Here is a 19,792-nt window from a genome sequence, read left to right on the forward strand (position 1 = left end):
ACAATGTTCAAATTCGATTTGCCACCGATCTAAAAGAGGTCCAGTCGATCTCTTTTTCAGGCTGAACGGTAATAAGTTGTTTTTGGCTTGTATATCAGTTTAAATGAAATCGGAAGTGCCATGTTTTTCAGAAAATGAGATCGTAGGTCAAACTAGGTCACCATATGTTCCTAGTTTGCATTGGATGTCAACTTAACCTATGTTTCAAAAATATTGGCATTAAGTTTTTCGACGCATTTTTCCCAAACATTATGCTCCGCTAGCTGTTTTTGCCAGGGCCCGCTAAACATATACATACGCGTAGGAACTTTTCAAAAAGTGGGGTGGCCAAGCGCAGAGTGTACTTCGGGAACTTTTTCTGGAAAGCGAGCCCGATGACCGAGAGGGGGGGGGGGAAGAGGTTGTATCGCTCTTAATTTAAGTGTCATGGTTGCTATGCTAGCTATACATATAGAGCTGTTTATCACTGGTGCACAATCTTGCCCATTCGACTCATCTGTCATTTGGCAAATAAGGCTATCCAGCTCTTTTAGATTATTCGTTCATGTTAACGTTGTCTTTCCTGGGGAGACGAAATTCCACAAGCGGGTAGGCATTTTGGGCCATTAATAAACCATTTGCCTCCACAGTTTAGATGCCAAAATTCGGCATGGATATACGTTGGTGAGAATTTTGAAGGTGGATTGATCGATCACAGTGCGCCAGGTTTTTCATGCGCCTTCATTTCGCTGGCTGCTTCTCAAGAAATAAGACTTGTCGCAGCATTTAAGGCGGAAACAAATTCGGTAGCTTGAAACTGCTAGAAACAATGTGGCAAAATCCATAAAAATGGAGATCCTATTTTAAGAATCAAGCCACATAATAAAGCCCAACTGTCATATGTTCCTTATCTGGGCCCTGCTCCTGTCTGCCGTCGGCGGCCACTGCCGTGGCCAGGACGTCTCCCAAATGACTGACTGCGAGCTGATCATATGGCTGCTTTGTTACATACTTTTGGACCGTCGTTACTACTTCATGGCGTATGAAACACGTGTTGGACACGTGAATCAATATCTTTTTCCCGAATTATCTTCCCTGTTCCACACCGTCGCAGAAAAATAGCCTTCGGGAAGCTATCTGCCTTAGGCATGGATTGGCCCAACGAACACTTCATTGCCCATCATGCAACGTACGCAACTTGATCTGTTTTTGTGTGTAGGCAGGGGCGTAGCCAGAGCCTTGCCAAGGGGGAACACAGGGTTGACAAAGGCCCCTCTTATTGTGACCCCCCCACCAAATAAAAATCCCCTGATACAGGTGACACGGTTCTCTTCGTTTTATGTTTTTGTTTACCTTGTAACCAGAACAGAAACCAGGTGCTACCGTGAGCTCAATTCTGTTTGCATTTTTAGGTCAATAAGCTGTAGAAATCAGGCGTTGAACGACTGCATGGAAGAAATCACCGGCGCCCTTAATTTAACTGATTATGATGGTTATGAAATGGTTGGTATGTGGTATGGTGGTTATATGTTGCTGTTGGTAAAATGGTATGATGGTTATAAAAAAGATGGTTAGCTGACTCTTTCTAAACCGATAGAATTCAGAAGCTTTGTCACTTTTTTATCTGGGTTCTACAGACAATGAGGACATCGCGAAGATAGATTGCCGATCGATATGTTTGATCCAAGTTTGAAGGTGAAAATTTGATTGCAAATCGAGTGGTCAACAATGTGTATTAACATGGCCAAGCCATGCTTGTCTGAATATGTTTACCATTCAGTCAGAATCGATTAGCGATACAATTCATGTAACGTTTTTTTAACATGCTCGCTCGCAAATCTTAGCAACAAAAACCTCGACTCCAGACGTTGTAGTCTCCATAGTTCTCGGAGCGTTAGTCCAGTAACTAACATTTAGCCGTGGCCCACTGGTGGACGAAAATGATGACGCTTCTGGGAAAGCATCCTTGGACGCTTCATGACATTAGATCTTGTATTTAGAAGGCAGTCTGAGTACATATTTCACGCGTGCAATTTTTAGATTGATGAAAAGAACGGATTGGCCCCTAAAGCACCGCGAAGTGGGGCTGGAATCTGGCGGTTGAACTGGAAGAGTGAAGGTAAAATCTCTATTTTTCATGTTTCCGCAGCTATTTATCTGTCCAGAAGACAGATTAACACGGCGCCCGCCGTCTGGTGGCACTTGAAGTGGCCGAAACTTATCGGTTTTACGGAAGCTGCAACCCAGACCATCCTTGTCCTTGCTCTCGAGGTTGGGGGCGGACAAGTTCAAGTCTTTTGATATAATTTGTTTCAATAATACATTCTGAAAGAAATGAACGTTCCCAGGGAAACATGGCATGACCTCGCTCGTTTTTTTAAAATTAATTACGACCCGCGCTATTCAACAATAGTGAGAGCCCCACTCTACTCAACAATAATGAGTGACCTCTCAATCCCTTCTGGGCAAGGGGCCTCTTGAGTAGAACACCAGGGGTACATTACCGCTTCCGGTCAAGGGCTGAAGGGCCATTCCGCCCCATCGCGAAGTGTCATCTGGCTATCATTCTGGTGGCACGGGGCGGGATCTCCTGGTCGATCCGGAGGCCATTAGAAGGATATATCATGTCACATTGTGCCCATCCCTGACACGGGAGGCCTTCTAACCCGCGCAGTCAGCCCCGGATCAGCACAGGGACCCTCACTGACGCAACAACATCCCTGATCACCGCAGGCAGTCCGGTAGTTTTCACCTGGACTCCAGTTCCATGTTTTTCTGTGTTCTTCAGAGATATTGAGTTCTCCCTGACTGTAGATTGCAGATGAAATGGGGTTCATAATTTGTATTGACATGGCTAGCCCACGTTCGTCTCATAATGCTCAAGATCCTGTCAGAGCTGATTGCTGATAACAAAACCACGTAATATGGTGTTGAACATGCGTGCTCGCAATCATAGCAATAACAGCCTCGACGCCCCGCGTTGCAGTATCTAGGCCCTGCCGCGTCGGCCTTGCGGCTGTAACACTAAGTGATGGCCAATGAGCAAACGAGAAAGATGACACATCTTAAGAGAGATGGCTGGTAAACTAGGTAAATCGGCATGCATGTTTAATGCAGTACAAAAGTAAACCAAATGCAACCTTAACCTGAAAGGTGGGGGGGTGGGCTGGCCCCCCGGCCTCCCTGTATATATATATATATATATATATATATATATATATATATATATATATAGAATTCGTGACGTTACGTGACGTGTATTTTCATTCCCTCTTTGCTCCTTATCGGTACGCCGTACGGCTCTAAAATTGTAGAATCGTCTGTTGGCCGTATAAGTACCTCGTGGACTTGCCCTCGCAAAATCTGAAGAGGACTCCGAGTTGAAATGTACCTATCCGCGGTCGAGTTGTCGAGGAATCACCCGCATACTAATGGGTGTGAACTGCAGCGCTGAGAACTGCCTAGCATTACGTTAGCCAAGAGGCTAAGGCGCTCTGACCAACCTTCTCCGCGTCTCCTTGGTGACATCCGGGCTACGTGACCGCATGTACGTCGGAAAGATCACTGATCTGATAGTTGCGTAATCCTAATGACATTCTAGGGCTCTCCATTCCAGGAGTCTCACAGAACGCTCCGCAATATGTAAACCTACATTCGTAGGAATACAGCCGTCGTGTAACATTCTCTTCAGTTAAGGGGATCTAGACCTATACACCCCTACCCAAACACGCAACTTGGGCTTCAGCCCTCCCCAACCTTGGGAAGAAACTGGGCCCAAGCCGTGGAGAAATCCGTTTCGTGGCGTATTTTGGTGTGTATCTTCTGCCATTCTCACCGCTCAACCCCCATCCCATTTCGTTCATTTGTTCGGTAAAGTTCCGCGAAGAGTATCGCTTTTGATGTGTTTGGGAGGAGGGGGGGGGGGGGGGGGGCAATCCGCTGATAGCGTAATATTCTTAGCATTCCTATACATATGAGTGGGCAGTATAATCTTGAGCAATCCGATTTTTGAAGCGTCGCCGACAGTCATATGACATCAAGGAGTACTTCTCCGCGCAACGTCATCGCGGAAACAGTACTTCTATTTGAACAGTACTTTTTCTGGAACGTTTCACAGTTTGAGATCGTGAAACAAGCATCAGATTTGACGACAACAAATCACAAATAACAACTGGTATACTTTCAAGTGGGAGAAAGCTGCTCTAGACAACACGATCTCGTTGTTTAGTAAATATTACCTCTCAACGCATCGTTTAATTACGTCATCATACATTGCACAACATTGATTGAGAGGCAATTGACTGCTGTTAGATCTCGGAATGGTACTCAAGACTGCCAAATATGAACAACTTGACATATATATATATATATATATATATATATATATATATATATATATATATATATATATGATGGTGGATGAACCCTGGTGGATGAACGCCAGGTGGATGAACCCTGCAAGGCGTATATTTTTGGTGACATTGACAAAAGTAATGAGAAACTAAGATTTTGGAGGGAAAGTGGTCAAAACACAATGAGCTATATGCAACTATGTAGTTTCAAGGACCGCTATATCATATTTTAGGCTTTACTGGGGGATCGTTTTGGAAAAGGTGGCCTTGCTTGCTCCCCGATCTATTACTGAGCGGATTATCAATCGGGCAGTGACCGCTTGAGACCGCTCGAGGCTTTGCGGATGGTTCATTCGCCAACACTGTTTAGCGGGTGCCAGATTTCGCAAAACAGCGGACCAGACTAGGTGCTCCAAATATTGGAGGAAAAAGAAAGACTTGCGCTAGTCCTTTTCAGTTCGAGACCTGCTTAGCGCCTCTGAGTCGAAGTGAAGCGCTGAAAATCCTGTTTACACTGGTGGGATGCCTCGCAATGTCAAACCGGTTACAATCAGAGTTCCAGATGGATGGGGTGGACTACAACCAGAGTTCCAGATGGGTGGGGAGGAATGAGTGGGTCTTCCGTGGACCGATTCAACTGCTCACCTCGGAAGACACGACTTCAAGTGTAGGGAGTTTGCCCTGAGACCGACAGCTTTATTCGAATATAATCTGCTGAAGCCTCGCGGAGAATGACAGTGCCCCTGGCAAACATGCGGGACGAAGGGGTGCGTGCCTGCCGCTAGTTCACAGAACTTTCAATAGATGGCAGCACAGAACGCAGCCGTTCTACGCAGCAAGTCAAAGAGTCTGGTTTCACGGCAGCAAACAGTAACATTCAATTACATATAATAATGTATTGATTCCTTAGAAGTGGTGGATTGACTTAGGATCGGCACACAATCATCATGAACAGCTCTAAACTTTATCACACCAGAGCTTCGTTCTCATTGCAAAACATCTCCAGACTTGCGGGCAACAAGACAACATGGCTGCAAGATGCACGATGGGCAGAAGCATGCGCAACACTCATCACCCACCCTAAAGCTTCTTCAAGTTTATTCTCTCGCGACACTCAGGTGTTCGGTGAACGATAGCGGTATTCATCACACTATCCTAACGCAACCGCAGTATGACCGCGATTCACTTTCATCGGGGACTCATAGCAGACAAAGGGCTGTTAAATTCATTCACGACGCCGCTGTTACCCATGCATAAACGTAAGGTCGGGGACTTTGGCATTGTCTGGAGGATAGCAGCCGCTGGCTTGCGGGAGATTACGGACTGCAGATGTCGGTAATGTTTCGTGTGACCCGGCCTAGATGGCGGTAGCGGCTACGTTTCGGACAGGCGGTTCTAGCACGGCCGCCGTTCGTTGACATCGCCGGCGTCAACCGTCGTCGTCACTTCGTCGTCACACCGTCGCTGCCGACAGGCGCCCCATTTCTCCACCCATCCTGAAAACAGACAAGCACGAGTTCCAGACCATGTTCCGCTGCTGGGTATTGGCTCAGAGGCGATCAGCAGAAAAAGATCATGCAATGCTCACACGCCGATCTCTGACGATCACAAAAGCTGCGGAAGATACGCTACGGGACAACGAATAGTATTTGCGCGCAGCTCGCAGCAGTATGCCGTGGAATGGCAGAGCCGGTGGCACAGACAAAATCCTGAGGCGCGATCTAATGTGGCAACGGCTGACTGCACGAGAGACTCCGAGCCAGACAATCGACACGGTGGGCTGATCCACGAGCGACGACAGGCGGGTGTGATACATCGCCCACGACGACCACTTCTACGTGACATTTCCACGGCGTCCTTGTAACCGTTCACACCGTACAGGCCTACCTGTCTATTTTGAGCGTGGATCCGACACAACTTCTGACTTGTCCAGTCCTTGGCGTGAGCGATGGCTTGCTAATAGGCCAACAGCGAGGCAGAACACAATTAAGACAAATTCACGACGCGCAGCCGCGCGCCTATTCTCGGTGCCGTTCGACGTCGAAGTCAGGCCGGCGGCGCGGTTCTGGTGGTCTGACACACACCGCAGTCCGCGCCGCCTCTCCAGCACCGCAGCCTTGAAGATGAGGGATGACCGCGGACAGCCTGCGGCGATCCCAGATGGGTCACCGAGGCGTCCCACACGGAGTGTTTACCGCCAGCGCCGCAGGGGCGCGTGACGTCACCGCCAGCGACCCGCGCGTCACTGCTCGTCACTGCCGCGCCGCGTCACCGACGCCGGCGATCTGGCGTCGCCAGTCTCTGAGCTGGCACCGGCGCGCCGCCCCGCACCGCTAGATGTAGAAGTAGTTCTCGTAGTCGTGGTAGCTGGGCGACTTGACGGGCGTCTTGGGCGGCGTGTGCGAGGGCGAGAGGCTCTCCAGCGAGTCCACCGACTCCAGGTTCGGCCTCCACGGCAGCTGGCGGTGGGACGGAGAGAGAGCGTCAGACCCGGCGCTCAGACACACGGCTGGGTTGGACGGGGCGGCGCCGCCGGCGGCAGCGCACAACGCAGGGGCCGAGGCGGCGGCAGTACCTCACAGCGCCGGGCTAGCACAACACGCTGCAGCAGACGGCGGGACGTGGCATGGTGGGGAACCACCGGAAGCGGGGCGTGACACAGGCCCAGGGCCGCAGCAGCAGCTGCTCGCTCTGCGGAAAGATGGCGTGGGAAGACACGACACAGAGAGAGGGCAACAGTAGCGCACAACAACGAAACGGAGGCGGCTGCAGCCCACAGGGCAGGGATATGACGGCGGTGGCGGCAGTAGCAGCGTACAACTGTAACACGAGCAAGGCCACGGCAGCCGTGACGGTGGGACGCAGCAGAAGCACAGGGACGACCCAGGGACCAGGGACCAGTTGCGGCGCACGACCCGGAGACACGGCGGCGGCGCAGCAGACGTCGCTGAACGCGACCCGCGGATGAAGACTGGACGGTGGCATTGAGCGGATTCTGCGGCGGCGGGTCCGCAAAGTACAAACACAAATGGGATCGTAAACGAACAGCCTCGTTTCATTTGGCCTCGAATGCATGGTAGAACAAACTACTCACTTCACTGTCAATGCATCACCCAGCACCCTTGCTGAATGCCAGGATTTGTGTGGCATTGCCAGACGCTACCAGACACCTTCAAGCCAATGCTTATTACTTCTGTCCATTATAGGACGAACTGCCTATATTATAATACGATATCAACAACCAAACATCCAGTGTCTTTTAACATGCTAAGTACAGGGAAATGTCATATTCAGCAGAATCCCCCCCCCCCTGACCAGACATGTACCCACGCGTAGCTGATCTAGACTCGTTATAACCACATAATATATCGTAGCGCATTCGCTGCATTTTTGTTGTTGTTTTCCATCTGAGTGGCTTCAAGTGGCCTAAGTCCAGGTAGTCGGGATTTCGGGGCAGGTTAGGTGAGTCCTCATTTGGGATCGATCATGGCGTTGGGTACCTTTTCCTCACACTCAAGCTTCCTTAACGAAGACCCTGCTAACATCTCACACAAAATAGCATTACAACACGAATGCACGAATTGATGCGGAAATGACGGGCTTCCTTTCATGGATATAATGCCCTCGCTACACAACATTGTTCTTTCATGCTGTCCTCAGCCAGTGTTCTGGCGTGTTACCACTGTTTTTTCCCATCATCTGCATGTAAACTGGCGGTTTTCTTCATTCCTCGACATCTTTCCATATAGGGGTTTCATTTATTATGCTGCAATATCTACAAAAAATCTTTGGCATGAGGTCATGGAGGCAAACAGAGCGTATGGACACATGGGGATCCAGTTGTCTTTATGTAAGACATTTAACAAATAGGCATGCTTGCCTACTTTTCATGGTACGCTGCCTTTAGAGCACGACAGCCTGCGAGGCTCCTTCGGTGACTGGATCGTGCAAAGACACACATTTCATTGTTTTCATTCACCTCCTTTTCCCTATGAAATCCTTTGCTTTTAAAAGCACGCAGTGGCAAAGGGACGCTGGAGAATAGTTTACATCTACAGCCAGAAGCCTGTAAGAGCCATGCTCGGGCCTCTCAAAGTGGTATTGACATTTTCCTATGGACAAATTTAGTTTTGCTGACTATTCTTAAGATTCTTTCTGCTAATCTGATTAGGACGCTTTCATAGTCGAAACCCATACGTGACCATCACAACAAACTGCACAATACTACAATCGGAGAGCATTATACAATCAGCCGTGTGGCAGGAAGGCCTGCTGTCACGTGACTCCCGATCACATTCGCGGTCCATGTCAGTCGTGGCACGATACGGGTCTCTCGGGCTCGACCTTCCTTTTGCGAGGGCATCAACCCCAGTCAGATCGAGATCCGATAAAAACTCTCGCTTTCTCCGATCAAAACTCTCCCGTTCTTCACTTTCTGTGTTAGTCTATAGAGACACTGCACGAGTGGGCGTGTCCCTTGGCACTTGTCTATATGGCTAAGGCGTTTAAACATCAACAAAAGTACGGTCACCCTGTGACAGTTTGCTTTTAATACCCAGAAGCTGGTTGATGGCTCTAATTAGCTTCCCATTTATGTAACTAGAAAACTTTGCTGTGTGATTTACGCCCCGTTAAGAGACGCAGAGTCCTGATCAGATCACGAAGCACATTTAATCGTGACAGATACGGATCAGTTTTGAGTTTAGCTCCGTGCGGCAGTACTACCGAGGAAACTGTAAGCATAGTCCAAACTCGCATATGGATAGCGAGTGTATTAGCGGCTGCCCGCGGAACATGACGTAACGCAAACGGCCACAATATGTGCGTCCTTAGGCAAATGGCGCATCAGATAGTCGGTTAGGCTCTCCTTTCAGGCAGCGAGGAAATTGTGCGAATTTGTGAGGTTACCCTTGACAATCAGGAGAGATTGTTCGGCAAAGGGATTACGTATAAATTGACGGATCCAAAACGAGGAGATCATAGAACGTTAGGGCAACCATTATAAAAGAAAAGTTATATATATATATATATATATATATATATATATGCATAACTTCCCTTACACAGTTTGAAAAATCCCTGAAATTATATAAGGCAACCGTTATATAGGTTCTGTGTTAACAACTTAACAACTGCTCACAAACTGACTAACACAACCATAATACTAATGTTATCACATCGGCAAGAGAAAGAGACGTTTTGAACTTACAATATCCCTCAGATTACAGGTTCAGCTTACGATGGACCTGCCTTACCCCGGTCGAGAACACACTTTTAGAACAAGGACCAGAAAGGTAGTTGGATAAATTAGGATATAGCCGGAACTATTCCGATGAAATGTGGTTACACCTTGGTTGTAAGTACAAGTGAGACAGTCTTTCTCCGATTTAACATCACAAGGTTTATCCAAAAACGTGAAATCCAGCGAGAGGTTCGTGCCTTATACTGCTGCAAATGTTATGCGTTTTTTGTTGGTGACCCCAGTCATTAGTATTATCCCGGCCTGTCTCCCTAGTCTCCAGTAGGCCACCACCTACACAGACTCGATGACACGACCCTGCCCCGGGCCCTCCGACCGCAACGTTGACCTGACCCGATCCAGTGCGGTCTGACGCAGGTCCGTCACAAGCGACGCACACTTCATCACGCTCAGTGCTGGGTAATGCTCCCCTTGGGACGCAGGTCGGATACCGCCGCGACCACCGCACCGCAGACTGGGAAGCCCTGCGCCCGGATACGCGACTAGCAGGCGGCTGCCTTGGCCGGAAAAACCGCCAATTAGCCCGCCGTGGGTCCGGCGTGAGCACGGGCTGGAGAGCGGCGGGCGAGCAAGCTATTTTCCTGGTCGTGTTCGGCGGCGCCGACGGAAATTTCTCGCCCCGGGTATTTTTGACAGCCGATGACAGCCTAGAGGAAATGGGATAGCGATTCCTCCTTCTTTCCGAGGCAATTACCGCTGTCGCCTCCTATTGTCTTCAGTACACCGGATGCCAGCGGGAGCCATGGGTCGGCTCACCGCAGACATCGCTGTAACAATGGACATTCTTTTGGAACATTCCGAATGGCTGGGGACAAGTGGCTTCAGTTTGGCCCCGGCGGTAGAAGGTGCTACCGCGCTCAGCACTAGCCTGCTTTCACGCGGCGGCTCTGCCGAAGTCCGACCCGACGCTTCTTTGGCCCGAATATTAGTCCAGAGCGCCCCCAAGAGGCGAAGGGCTCCCCGCTGGATGGGTGGCCAGCGTCAGTTGCATGTGCTGAAGCTGGGTGCGGTGCATTCCTAAACGTGTACTTACGAGCACTCCCATGACCTCCCACCTGAACAGGCTTTCCGTCACGGCTAATCCGCCCGCTCATCCTATTTCTCGCTTTATCCTGCATTCTCGCGACGCCCTGTCTGTCGAGGCCAGGCTACATGCGCCAGCCACGAGTGGGGCGCAGTGCCCCCTGGCGGGGGGCCTCCGTCTGAGCACCGAGCACACACCCCGCAAAGGGTTCCTCTGCGGGCAAAACCCCCGCGGACGGGTTCCCAGGCACGTTTAGTTTTGCTCCACCGTTATCCACTCTCCTTCATCACACAGCCCTCAAATGGTCATGGCTGATCAAAAGGGCATCATTTAGAAAATCTAGACAATCAAACCAAACCATTACAAAGCCATTACAGAACAATGTACAGCATGATGTATGCAATGTTTAAAGTATCAAAACATTAACATCTTTCATAACCCCTACAACTTTACCAAGCATATTTCCTATCCCAATAGCGAACCGAATGATGCAGATTATTGGGGCTTTACTACTCAGTGACTTCCGTGTCGTGCAGCGCATGACCCATAACATTGCGCGACCATGAAGCTTCATGCCTTATTCAGCTCTATGTATATAAAAGCCCACACCTGTTTCATCCGCTGTGCTACGCCGTGGGCGCCAGAAAATCTTTCGACGTGTTCCCTCCTGCCCCCTCTCCCCAGTACACAGTCCCAACGACTTTTGACTTCCGCGTCATTTACCAGCTGTTTCTTTATCCATTACGTGAGTGTGCAACACTGGCTGCTAAAGCAGTGCACAATCTTTTCCATGAAGCCCTGGCTTCTATACAAATCGACAGCGAGAGCGATCAAATCCGACAAAACTCCTTTCACATGACCAACGATCGGCGAGCTTCGGTCTCCGAGCAGAGCTCAGCAGCGAAGAGGACGGGGGGGGGGGGGGGGGGGGGGGGGGCAGGACGGCAGCGACCGAAGACAGCGCGCGTACAGGGCTGGAGGCCGGCGCAACCTCCTACCTTCCTGGGCCGGCGCGTGGCCTGCTCGCGCTGCAGCACGAAGTAGTAGTGGTCGCGGTCCTTCCAGCTGGCCTGTACCTGCACGGGCCGGTCGGTGGGCCGCAGCCGACGCTCGTACCGGGCCGTCCGGCACACCTGCCACCGGGTCACGACCTCAGGTCAGCGGAAAAGGTCACAAACAGCGACAGGTCAGGAATAGGGGCCACAAGTATGCAGAAGACCTCACAACATAGCAAGCATGTCCAGTTAACCGAGTACACGTGCGCAGCCAGCTGCAAGACAAGGCTGACAAGATATGTGGATGAGCAGCTGTAATTAACATGGTGTTGTTCTTAATGTGTGGTTTTAATGCTGAGAAGTGTCAGGTCATGCAGGTTTTTACTGACCTAGAGTCCCGGAAACTACGCAAAGGGCGAGCGATACACATCGATTCAAATGACACCACCTTGTCAGGAGCGGCGCCCAGAAGTATACCCGTATACAAAACACGACTGACTGGCTGAGAGTTGACCGCACAGCGGATGGCAGACGGGGCAGATAACAGTAACAAATTCCACTGCTCTACTGTATCGCATTTCCGGAGAACTGCGAGTTAGATTTTAAGAGCAGCACCAGAACGCCAGGATTGTGGCTTACAGTCACGGCTTAAACCGACGAGCAAAGTTGCAAACAATGAACGTGGGGCACCATCCGGGTGTGAGTCACTTCCGCCTTCAACGTGAGACCTGTGCAGGCCAAATGCTCATCATGCTAAATACCGCATTCATGTCAACGCAATGGGAAAGGCTAATGATTCTGACAGGGAAGGCTTCTTTGCCGGATAGGGGGCGGGGGGGGGGGGGCTTTGCCAGAAGTGATGCACTTGCTGTGACGTTGATGTAAACGCCTGCCCCTTAAGAAAACCCATGAGTCAGACACAGCAGTGCACGACAGCTACTCAACACAACTCTATCAAATTCAGGCAGATCGCGCAGGCTTACGGCTCAGAAACACCAGCTCCCTCGCCGGACCCTGGCAACGGCGCCAGCTAACGCCGCCTTCGGACGCTCGACAGTTCCAAACGACGACCGCCGGGAGCTGGACCAGCCGAGGAGTGGTGCAGCACCCGGGCCAAACAGCACGCACCTCGAGCAGGAAAAAGCGCTCGGGGGACTCCCGACAGTTGTTGCAGTTGAGGATGAGGCGCAGCAGCTCCGTCGTCTCCGTCCGATCGGAGACCAGCAGGCTCTTGTAGTGGGACTGGGGGCACAGGCAGCCTTCCGTGATGTCATGCACAGCAGGAGGTCGTAGCGCGACTGCAAGCACAGGCGGCGTATTGTGACGTCACGTTACGTGGGTTCACGTCGGGCGGCGGGGATGCAGACGCTGGGCTGTGAATTAACACCACGTCATCTGCGGAGAAGCGTCATAGAAAGACAAGTATCGACACCATGGCCTGGACATGGACACCGAGAACCGCACTGACCAAAGCGTCAACGGGCCGGAAAGCCGCATACTGCGCGAAGAAGTAGGGAATTTTTGGAGTGCGTCGGCTACTGAGGCTACAGACTGAGCTTGTTCGAGGAGGCAAGCGTGTTGGTGAAGCATTCTGTCCATTGAATTACGCCCAGCACATCCATACGAATGCTCGGTAGTTCCATGGTACCGCTCGCGCTCACGCGATGCCATAAACAATAAGTCTGCACACCAATGACGGAAAACGTTGACGTCCGTAAAAAACACCGTAAGCAACAGCGAGCCATGGTAACAAGAGATCTTGCCATCGATAGCGCCAGCGCCGGCTGGTCCGGACCGGCTGCCGTCGCTTACCCCCTGCATGAGGATGCCGTCATAGATGCGCACCAGGCCGCCTTGCCGCATCCTCAGAATAAGCCTGCCGGTGCAGAGAAGCTCGTCACCGAGTGCATACGGAGTGGCAGCACCGGAGCGGCCCCAGGCCTCCCACAGATCTTCCTCCGAGACACCTCCGCCTCGAACAGCGCATGACCTTGACCAGCGCATTGAACAGCACAGGTCAGGTCATGACCTCTCCAGCAGCGGGGTGATGACATCCTCACAGGGGACTCGGGACAATATTGCACGCGTCTGAGACCCGGCGTCCGGGGAACTCGGGACAATATTGCACGCGTCTGAGACCCGGCGTCACGAATCCTCATCACAAACCTGAATAGCAGGTTCCGATACGAATTTTCGCGTCAGACACTCACTCATAACTTGGATTACAAATATTTGCGGGTAAATCTCGCAACACAAAAAACACACGACGTACCGCCATAATGCGTACACGATGACATAGTACCACACGTGCTATGTTGCCCTGTAACACAGATTAATATAGCACGGCGCACGCTGCTATGGGGATAAGGTTTTTTCCAGAGACCGTTTGGTTGAGATTCTGGCCAAATACGTCAGCTGTGCCTTCAATTCATAGATCGTGTTTCCGCACTTGACTGCACGTAAACGCCGTACTCTCCGTGACAGATTCAAATTATTGAGCAGCATTCCAGTCAGGAACAGGCGATCTCACCAATTTTGTTCCCCGCATGTCCCAACCGCCGGCTGCGCGGTTACGCCGCACAAAGTGCAAACGTCGAAAACGCAGACCTTTGGACATGGCGCCGATGTGCGTAGCAGATCGCATCTGGGTCACGCACCAGCCCATACAGCAAACCCGCATACACCACCGCAGCTCAAAGCGCATTGCCTGCAACAGCGCCGTCCCCGCGGAGAGGAAAGCCGGACGGAAACCGCCACCGACTCTTGGCCGATTTGATCGGAAGCGTGTCCACACTATGGCCCCGCCGACCACGCGCGACCTTCGACCGGCCGCAATGCGTGCCGCGCCGCCGTGCCGGTCCCCGCTGCCCACCACTATACCGCAGTCACGCCCACCTCTACGATCCAGAGCGCCGTCGCCCGCTCCATGAACTAGCTTCGCTCCCAGGGCGGCGCTGGGCTGGTGCCTCGCGCCGCGCCGGCTGTCCCCGGAGTCGCTGGTTCATGCCGACCCGTGTGACCCGCCCATTGAGTCGGCGCTGCCGGGCCGCGGCGCGTCGGAAGAACGGTGTCCCGGTCAGCAGCGCGCCCAGGCCGAGTCGCGGCCGTCTGGATGTGCCCCCACACAGGATCTGTGCCGTTGGCGTCCCGTGGATCGGGTCCCTGTGCCCCCACACAGGACCTGCGCCGTTGGCGTCCCGTGGATCGGGTCCCTGTGCCCCCACACAGGACCTGCGCCGTTGGCGTCCCGTGGATCGGGTCCCTGTGCCCCACACAGGACCTGCGCCGTTGGCGTCCCGTGGATCGGGTCCCTGTGCCCCCACACAGGACCTGCGCCGTTGGCGTCCCGTGGATCGGGTCCCTGTGCCCCCACACAGGACCTGTGCCGTTGGCGTCCCGTAGATCGGGTCCCTGTGCCCCCACACAGGACCTGCGCCGTTGGCGTCCCGTGGATCGGGTCCCTGTGCCCCCACACAGGACCTGCGCCGTTGGCGTCCCGTAGATCGGGTCCCTGTGCCCCCACACAGGACCTGCGCCGTTGGCGTCCCGTGGATCGGGTCCCTGTGCCCCCACACAGGACCTGCGCCGTTGGCGTCCCGTAGATCGGGTCCGCTCTCCCTGTCGCGTCATGTCGCATGCTCAGCCTTGTGCCGCGCGGGGCCGTGGGCGTGACCCCGGCGTGCCAGGTCAGAGGGCCCGGGGGCATGGGACCCCGCCCGACCGCGCGTGTGAGGCAACAGAGGACGCCGCGAACAGCCTTGTCCCGGTATCGGGCCTGGCGGCGTCGCGCGCCGCTCCCGCACATGCGCGTCCCTGCCTGACTGAGGGCCACGCGGGGCACCGAGGCTGACAGTGCCACTCTGCCAGGTCAGTTAGAACGAGCATGGAGCTCGCAACGGACTGCGTACGTACCAGCGTGCGGTGTCCGTTCAGTTATATAACATCTTACGACCGATAGCTTTCTCAGAAGTCAAAACGACATAATGTACTTTAGGCAGAAAGTATGTCATGTACGCTTCTTCATCCGTATCCTGGACTTGAGCGGGCTTAGTGTCAACAAAAAAAACACCGTAAATCAGGTGGATGAAAACACCTGATCCGTACCGGCTATTTCAACCGGGTCCGACATTCCAGAACTATAGGAGTGTTCAGCATCACTTGCACATTTTAAGCCTATCACATACCGAATTTACGTCACAAAGTCGGAGGTTCGGAGCCCGAAATATGGCTCCAAACCGCGCTGCAGCACAGCGCGGTTCACAGCCATATTTCGGGCTCGAGCGCGCCACACCGCCCACCACGGGGACCAAGCTCTCCGCCAGTGCAATCGCTCCGCACACCACCGGGCCGAGCTATTCCGGGGCCAATCATGCGCCGGACATCCGGCGGAAGCGACCCGCAGCGGCGAGCGCCCACGCCGAAATTCCGACCGGGGGCGGGGCCGTGGGCGGGGGCGACTATCGGCTTTAACCGCCGACCCGTTCACGCCGCGCCGGCGCGCTTTGTCTGGCGCCAGCGCCGCAGCAAGAGCGCTGAGTCGGTCCCGCCTTTTTGCGGGTGTTTGACATTTCACACGAGGTCCGCGTCTCACTGGCGGGAAACATGCGGAGCCCGGCCCGGGAGAGGGCGCCAGGGACGCCAGAGACGCCACGCCGCCGGCAGAGCGGGCTCCGCTGGTGGCGAGCTCGCAGAGTCAGTGGAACTCGCAGCTGTCGATGACGCAAGGGTCCGAGGCGCGAGAGAGTACTGCCGGGGAATGACCGTCCGGCCGCGGGCCATTCGGCTCCGGGCAGCTCCTCCTGAGGCCTTACTCCCGCCCAGCGTCATGCTTTCAACGCGGCCCAATGAGACGAATCTCGTTAGCGGCGAACTTCTCGTGCAGATCAGGTGAAGGCCCGTCGGTGGTCAGGCGTCACTGGCAGCGGTGCTCACGACTATGCCACCGGTCAGGGACGCCACACATCTACAGCAGGGGAACCCCGCCTGCGCCCAGGTGTGATGCGACAGGGAAGCACCTGTGGCGCACCCATATTGTAATGAATCATTGGTAAAGGGGAGATGGTATGTTCTTATCCTCTCCTACAGCAAAAGTGTATAGTTCTGAAACTTGTGGCGTGAAGATCGGCTTCTGCACAATTACCAGAAATTGTCACTTACCCTTTAATTTGCAAGAGAGGACTAACATGCAATCAGGTAGGGTCAATTTGCCCCCCCCCCCCCTTCCCCCAAAGGTTCTCCTAAAGGACTTCTGAACGGCGCGGTGTAGCCGTGTCAAACTTTGCAAATTTATAGAGAACTGAATATGAGATATTTTAGTATAAATTAATTGAACGTAACTTGTAAGGTTGCCGACCTATGACAAGCCAAAGTAAGGTCGTTACTGACAGCGTATACCATTTCCAGGAAATCGATTAATCTAATGCGCCAACGGAGTGTTAGACACAGCCATACATATCCGAGATGGTTTCTTTTTGCATACTCGACGATTATTCGTAATGCCTCTTTCCTTTGATCTTCCGCACACTAAATTTCGTCTCTGGATCTTTAAATCGCTCGTAAATCTTTGATCGTGAATCTTATGCACGTTGAACTTTATTCGTGTTGTTTATCGACGTTTACTCCAGGCATTTGAACTGTCCATTTTGCCTTCTATTTTTGCTCACTTTTACGCCCTCTGATGTTGTCATCTCGTCGATTTCTTTTGACTTTTTCTATTTGCTTCGTTTTGTTTTGCTTTTTGTCCAGACTCACGTGGCTTACACAGACGCGTTCGCTGTTTACGCCCGTGACAGATGAGGCCCGTCTTGACGTGACCAACATCGACATCATGTGAGCTCACATCGGGGCGGCGCGCGCCAGTCCGGCGGCCACGCTCCGCCGCGCCGGCCGCCGTGGTTACCTGGTGTCTCCCTTGGGTCGACAGGCCTGCAGCTGGGCCGGCTTGGCCTCGTCGTCCAGCACGAGCACCGTGCGTGCCGTGTTCTCTGTGGGGAGGACGGAGCGGTGAAGCGGGGATGCAGCGCGACAGTCTCGGTCGGACGGGGCAGCGAGGTGATTGCCGGTGGCAAGCTAGGCGTGGAAGTGAGGCGGCCGCTGCTACCATTTACTGCACTGGGACGGGTGTAAAAGTGTATAGGTGGTGTATAGAGTGAAAGTGTATAGGTGGTGTATAGAGTGCCGGTAGTGTAGTGGTTAACGCGTCTGCGTTAACCGCTGCGCGTCTGGGAAACCAGAGGTACGGGGTTCGATTCCTCGCGGCGCCCGCCCTTCCTGCCAGGGTGAGAGGCAGGCGACACCATCAAGCCCCAGCAGCTGAGTGCATCGTAAAGCATCAATGACAACAGCAGTATGTGGCGCACAGGGAGCGGTGCCGGCCAGACATGGGTGACGACTGGGAAAAATCGAAAGCGTTACGTAGGCATGACACGCTGGTCAGTGGGCCATTCAATCCTCACTATTACAGATGCATGCGCTCGAAGAATTCAGCAGCTGGTTTTCAACGCACCGCAAACGAGCGCAGATGTCCCGCCACACAACAGATCCGGCTGGCAGTGTTCAAATATTCCGCCACTTTGGGTGGCAGGGGTGCGATATTTGTATTACATTTCGGCTTGGAGCTCACGGCTTGTTGCTCCTGCTCTTGCTCAAAATAGGCCAATTAGCATCGAACTGGACGGTCAGCTCAGCGTCCAAGCGCCTCAGGCTTCACAAATGGGCAGGTCAGATGTCAGGGTTGGGGGTCAAAGGGCCACGGATTAGCGCCGACGAATTGCGTGCGGGGGCCGCCGGAGATGTCAGATTCTGGCAGCGCGAGTTTATATTTACATGCTGCACACCCCACCGAATGAATGCTGGAACGTTGGATCCGGGTCGGGTGGGTGGTGACGGGCACAGTGATGGCCGCACGTATACGTCATCGGCGCCGACGCGGGTCGAGCGGCGGCTCAGACGAGGGGTCGCCGGCCACACAGGGCAGAGGGTCACGCGGTGAAGCCCCGCGGCAGCGACGCGGCGGCGGGGACCCGGTGGGGCCTGTGTCAACACAGCTGCGGCGGAAGAGACGCCGTTCCTGGCGTTCTGGTGCTGACATCACCGCCGCGAAAGCCGAGCCGTCCAAACAAATACGCGGCGCAGAGAGCCGATGCGCGTGCACGGCAAGGCCGGCCTTGAAGCCGCGCCGCCGAGATTTGTATTCTGGTTGTCGTGTTAGCCTGGAAGTTCTGCTCACGCAAAGGTATTTCACTACATATTAGTGGGGGTACGACACGTGTCAGCTTCGTCACAAGGACTCGCATCAGGGAGCATAATACTCAGTCGGCGACAGGAACGCAGAAAAAACTGCCCACCAAGGACAAATGGCCAGATCTGCTGTACAAAGGCCCGGCTGCAGTTTGCAAACGCGTAAACAGGAACGAAGAGACTTCATTCAGTGAGATAATAGCCCTAATAATTACCACAAACATTAACAGGGAGCGACGGAAAGGAACAACGAACAGCAAGACCACCACTTACTTCCACTTCCCCCTCCCCCGACATTTACTTCCTCTTTCCCCGACCCCCAACACCTTTACTTCCAGCGAGCCGTCCCCACACAGCATGCGTACAAAACCAACAAGCGAATGAGCCGGCTGACCTGTGGACCGGACGCCCACTTCCATGGTCAGGTAGAAGAGATTGGGGTCGCGGTGCTTCATGCGGTACTTGTTGAGCAGCGTCGACACCAGCTCCCGACATGTCGTGCCGAACGTCACACCTAGCGTCTTGTACTCGATGTCGGAGCGCAGGCAGCGCGCGTACACCTTCACAGGGATCTGGTGGAGAGACAAGCCGGTCAGGGGCGCCTCGTACCATGACGTCATCACCGCACAGCAGCCCAGTTGGCCGGAAGGCTTCTGCCTTGGACAGGCCGCCGTGGGGTCGCAGGGTCTGGAGGAGAGGCAGGTGAGATGGGAGGTGGGGGGCTGACATGGTCAACGCGATCCCTCAGAGGCCCCACTTCCATTTCCGGGAGGCGCGGCGTTTGAAGGGGGAGGGAGGGAGGGCCAGGCCACCAGCACCAACAACACCTTCTCCCCAGGTGTCCCGAAAGGATAAGAGGGAGAACGCCTGGCTCGTTCTGCAATGACGTTCTGTTCAAATGCATCTGACGTTTATCGAAGAGGCGGCATGCTTTCTCGACACC

At 53.4% G+C, this 19,792-nt stretch overlaps 1 protein-coding gene across 1 annotated transcript in view; it reads right to left on the reverse strand.

Moving 5' to 3' along the window:
• Positions 1 to 5,207: 5,207 nt before the first annotated feature.
• The window catches only part of LOC119089424 (uncharacterized), a 52,889-nt gene continuing 38,304 nt past the window's right edge, over positions 5,208 to 19,792 (reverse strand). The window contains exons 3-9 of the mRNA XM_037212112.1: positions 19,244 to 19,421; positions 17,510 to 17,594; positions 13,423 to 13,486; positions 12,739 to 12,852; positions 11,614 to 11,748; positions 6,219 to 6,790; positions 5,208 to 5,827 (exon numbers count right to left, since the gene is read on the reverse strand). Of these exons, the coding sequence (XP_037068007.1) occupies positions 6,665 to 6,790; positions 11,614 to 11,748; positions 12,739 to 12,852; positions 13,423 to 13,486; positions 17,510 to 17,594; positions 19,244 to 19,421 (702 nt within the window). The 3' untranslated portion in view covers positions 5,208 to 5,827; positions 6,219 to 6,664. The remainder of the gene's footprint in view (positions 5,828 to 6,218; positions 6,791 to 11,613; positions 11,749 to 12,738; positions 12,853 to 13,422; positions 13,487 to 17,509; positions 17,595 to 19,243; positions 19,422 to 19,792) is intronic.

The sequence above is a fragment of the Pollicipes pollicipes genome, unplaced genomic scaffold (genome assembly GCF_011947565.3).
Source record: "Pollicipes pollicipes isolate AB1234 unplaced genomic scaffold, Ppol_2.1 Scaffold_3087;HRSCAF=3621_pilon_pilon_pilon, whole genome shotgun sequence".
Lineage (NCBI taxonomy): Eukaryota > Metazoa > Arthropoda > Thecostraca > Pollicipedomorpha > Pollicipedidae > Pollicipes > Pollicipes pollicipes.